At 37.7% G+C, this 4816-nt stretch overlaps 1 protein-coding gene across 1 annotated transcript; it reads left to right on the top strand.

Annotated features, from left to right (window-relative positions):
* The first annotated feature begins 1260 nt into the window (after positions 1-1260).
* On the top strand, positions 1261-4253 carry LOC103422180 (acetylserotonin O-methyltransferase-like). The gene is made up of 2 exons (XM_008360216.4): positions 1261-2173; positions 3759-4253. Exons 1-2 carry the CDS (start codon positions 1406-1408, stop codon positions 4056-4058), a joined length of 1068 nt encoding a protein of 355 aa, XP_008358438.1. The 5' UTR covers positions 1261-1405; the 3' UTR covers positions 4059-4253.
* The last annotated feature ends 563 nt before the right edge of the window (positions 4254-4816 follow it).

Raw genomic sequence — 4816 nt, 5'->3', positions numbered from 1 at the left:
CCATGGTGGAACTGCTCTAATACACAGACAATTTGGTTGATTGTAGGGGGTTCTTTATGACTAGGGTGACGAAGACTGCAGTTGTATCCTTGAAAAGAGCCGAGAAGCTGTTCATAAGGACACAATGTCACCTGTTCCTGCTATCCAATATTCTGTTATACAAGTTTTTCCTTAATGATGTGAATTTGTATTCTCGAATAAGTGTTTCGTTGTAATTTTAAATTTACTTTGTGGTCCTTTTGTCTTTCTATGTGTAGTCTGCTTTGCGGGTTGGCAATGAAAATTTGTGAAACTTGTTGTGGCTGTTATGAGACTTTCTAATCTAAATGGGCATGTTTTTGGGCAATATAGTGCTATTCAAATATGGAGTTTAATTGCATGCGATGATGCTAATAAATAAAGGGAAAAGTTTTAAAATAAATTTTACAAAACCACTTATCCAACTATGAGACTAAAAACTTGAGGAGTAAAAACACTTAAAACATGTAAATCAAGAATTCGACTTTCACTTTTCGCTTTTATCTACTTTAGAATTTAGGGTATCATTTGAGCAAAAAAGAAAGTGTTTTACGGTAAAATAGGTGGCAGAAAGAAAGAGTTTTTGGATAATTATTTTAGAGAATTATTACTGACATTCCAAATTTCACATTCTACATTTTAAACTTTCTATATTTAAAAAGAAAAATACATTTATGATGATTGTAGAATAATTTTTTTAAAGTACCAATAACACTTCCTTTATTTTATCATTAAAAATGATTTATTTGGAAGAGAAAATGAGAGCAACTGATAGAATAAATACAGACAGAGAGTACCTCACTAAAAAGTTGGATTAAACTCCCAAAATATCCGTCTCAATACATACATACATACATATATATATATATATATATATATATATATATATTGTTTTTTTAGTTTCGAGCTGATCTTGGACAACAAACGTTCTGACAATTCGACTCCATCGTCCTGATGTTACTACTTCGGACTTTAGGCATCCTTCGAAAAGTCTTTGCCTAAAATCAATAGGATATTACCACTCAGTATTACGGTAGTATTCATCTTCATTTAGAAGTGAGGGGTCATAAGTTCGAATTTCGTGAATGGCGAATTCGTTACCAAATTAGGCTGTCCATTGTGTAGTTTAACTAAAGTTTCCCTTCTTCTAGTGTAAAAATATAGATGTACTAAAAAAAATCAATACGATATTAATCAGTAATAGACAAAGTCTTCTTTAATACACATTGAAATTGGGTGGTTGAATATTTGAAATCACAATGGAAGTGTTTGATTTTTCGTAAGTGTTGAACATATGTATTTCATCAAAGCTTCAACTCTAATCTCTTCCAGTAAATTGTGTGTATATATAGTGCTAGCTTAGAGCCTGAGAAACACACACAAAAAGATGGAAGAGAAACAAAGAGAGTTGACATGGGAAGAGGAAGAGGAAGGGGCCACAGCGGAGATGTGGAAATATGTGTTCGGGTTTACTGAAATCGCGGTGGTAAGATGTGCCATTGACCTCGGAATAGCTGAAGCAATTGAAAACCATGGAAGCCCCATGACACTCTTAGAGCTCTCAACTGCTCTAAGTTGTGATCCTTCTCACCTTTACCGAATCATGAGGGTACTAGTCCACCGCAAAATATTCAAAGAAAAACCCACCCAATCAGGCTCCAATGGTTATGCACAAACACCTTTGTCTCGCCGGCTACTAAAATCCGCAGAAAATAGCATGGTGGATTTGCTCTTGATGGGGAGTAATCCGGTAATGATGGCACCATATCTACGCCTGAGTACCCAAGTTCAAAGAAACACTAGTGATGCAGTGTTTGATGAAGTACATGGCAGTGACCTATGGAACTACGGTGCGGAAAACCCTGATCACGGCAAGGCTTTCAATGATTCAATGGCCTGTGATGCAAGGTTAGCTGTGCCTGCAGCGCTTGAAAGTTGTCCAGAGGCGTTCAAAGGGATTGAGACAATAGTAGATGCTGGTGGGGGTAATGGGACCACGGCGCGTTTGTTGGTTGAGGCCTGCCCTTGGATTACTAAGGGCATTATCTTTGATCTTCCTCATGTTGTGTCTACTATTCCAGAGTGCGATCGCATTGAGAAAATTGGAGGTGACTTTTTCAAATGTATTCCAAAGGCTGATGCTGTAGTTATGATGGTAAGTATCTATGAAATCAAAAAAACTAATGTGCATACAAAAATTGTGGTTTCTCAAGCACTACTCCTTTACTTTATTGTAATTTGGATAAATCTTAGTTTACTATCCTCATATTTCATGGTTTTGAATATTTAGTATATAAAGTTTTTTTCATCCCAGAATCATATCTAAAACGTTAATTTTAGAACAGTCTCATACATGAGTTAGTCAACCTGTAAAGTCTGTTGTTAACTAATGACGTGGCGCTTATGTAGACAATGACTGAACATCACGCGTCATTATGGGGTCTACGTTAAAATTATGACAAAAAAAATAAAAATAAAAATCTTTTTGTTACTCGTCTTCCTCCCAGAGGAAGATTGATCCGCCCATCCGTCCTCAATCCCCTCCTCCCTTCTTTCCTCCGCGTCCCACCCAACCTTCCTCTACTACCTCACCCTCCGGCCACCTCTTCTTCCAGATTAGCGGGACCCACCTCCTTCCCCCTCGTCAAATGTCCCTAGCCAAACTCGAGTACCTTTCTGTGGTCTCGTCGGTTTAAGCTTATCCGCCAACACCTCTTAGGAGACTTCACCTTCACAGATTCCTTCATTTCTCATCTCAATTTCCAATCCCAACCAGTTAAGCCAGAGTACTCATCCCTCTCTGAATCAGGGCCCAGCACTCTCCTTTTTTCGCTGCCTTGAGCAATCATCTCTTCATGATCCCATTTGTTTTGCCGAAGCTTGTGTGTATAGTTTTCTCCTAACCCTTTGTGTGTTCTGGATTTATTTTGTTGTATTTTTTCTGGGTTTTTATTTTACTTAGAATTATCGGCTTTTGAGATCTGAAATTGTGGCCCTGGTGGGAGTGTTTGATTTGGTTGAATGTATAAATTTTGGTTTTAGTAAAAAAAGTTGGGATTTTTTTATGGTTTAGGGGGTATTTGGGGCTGAGATTTGACCTGGGTTTTGAAAGTTTTAGCTCGAATTTTGTAAGGTTGTTGATTTTTCTGGATTTTGGAGATGAAGATTGAGATGGGTTTAGGAGGAGGGGTTTGGGATGATGAAGATAAAGCCATGGTTGCCGCAGTTTTAGGAACCAGAGCTTTCGATTACTTGATTTCGAGCTCGGTTTGCAGAAGAAGAGATGAGGGTTTGGTGCAGAGGAGAGAATGGAGGGATAAGGGAGGAAGGAGGAGAGAAGGGAGGATGGTGTAGGTTGCAGAAGAGAAGGGAGGGAGAGGGTGCGGGGAGTTGGGGGAGGTAGAAGACGAGGTTTTTTTTTTTTTTTTTTTTTTATGAACCCCTTCTAAGAAAAAGAATTTCACGTAGACCCTTAATAACACGTAGCGTTTAGTTATTGTTTACATAGGCGCCACATTATTAGTTAACGGCAGACTTAACAGTTTGATTAACGGATGTATGAGACTGTCTAAAAATTAACACTTTAAGTATGACTGTAGGACGAAAAAAACTTGATATACTAAATGTTGAAAACCACGAAATATAAGGATAGTAAACTGAGATTTACCCTTATAATTTAGAGCCAGGCTAGATCTGACAGTTTTTATTTATTTATTTTTTTTTATGTGTGTGATGAGTAGTGGATTCTTCATGATTGGACTGACGAGGAGTGCATCAGTATCCTTAAGAATTGTCGCGAAGCTATTCCTAATGACAAAGGGAAGGTGATAATCATAGATGCTGTAGTTGAAGACAATGAGAAAGATTACAACAAGCTAACACGAGTGAAATTGATGCTAGACATTGCGATGATGAACGGTACCAAAGGCAAAGAAAGGACCGCCAAGGAATGGGAGTATGTTATCCGGGAGGCTGGTTTTAGTCGGCACACTATAACACCTACTCGCACTGTCCAATCTGTTATTCAAGTATTTCCTTAAATTTGGAGAATAAAATGTTAAGGATGTGGATTTGTATTCACAAATAAGTGTTCCTTTCTATTTTCCATGTACAAGTAACTCTATTCCAGTCCTCCTCCTAGTTTTGGGATGGTTGGCAATAAAATTTGTGCTATGCACACCTTGCATGATTTCCGACAATGATGCTGATGAATAAAGGAAAATTTTTAAAGTGAACTTTGGATGCGGTTCCTAACTATCAATGTTTTTTTTACTGAAACCTTGTTGATTTTCAGTGTTTGATTGAAGTCTTTGATATTAATGTAATGATGCATTTTTATGTTGAAATCCCTGATTTGGATGAGTAGCCTTGAGCTCTGTGCCATAAATCATGTAATGATGATGTTATGCGCTATGCGCTTGTTGTGTGTGCACGAAAAACAAGAAATAAACAAGAAATTACCTCCGATATTATGCTCTAAAGACACAATCGTCCGATCCGCTGATTCCGAGGTGAATTGGTCCGTATTCAACGGTGGGATGATTTGAAATGTCTTCTTTGAATATCCGTCATAACTGTATTCTTACTTCCTCACTAAATCCCTATATTTCCCTTTCTGCTTAGAGAATATTGTAGTCTTCTTCTTCAATTTTATAACTGCCGTCGTTATATTCCCCCAAATTCCAATAACATCATGGCCTCATGTGAAGGACCATATTTCAAATACACACACACACACACACACACACACATATATGACGAATCCACATGTGATGTGTGAACAATGAAAGTTGGTACC

Source organism: Malus domestica, chromosome 05 (genome assembly GCF_042453785.1).
Source record: "Malus domestica chromosome 05, GDT2T_hap1".
NCBI lineage: Eukaryota > Viridiplantae > Streptophyta > Magnoliopsida > Rosales > Rosaceae > Malus > Malus domestica.
This window is presented reverse-complemented; position numbering and strand designations above follow the sequence as displayed.

Excerpts from the sequence above, each read along its gene's own strand:
- LOC103422180 (XM_008360216.4), top strand. The coding sequence starts at position 1,406 with ATGGAAGAGAAACAAAGAGAGTTGACATGGGAAGAGGAAGAGGAAGGG. Across the intron at positions 2,174-3,758 it reads CTGATGCTGTAGTTATGATG|TGGATTCTTCATGATTGGAC; the intron begins GTAAGTATCTAT and ends TGTGATGAGTAG.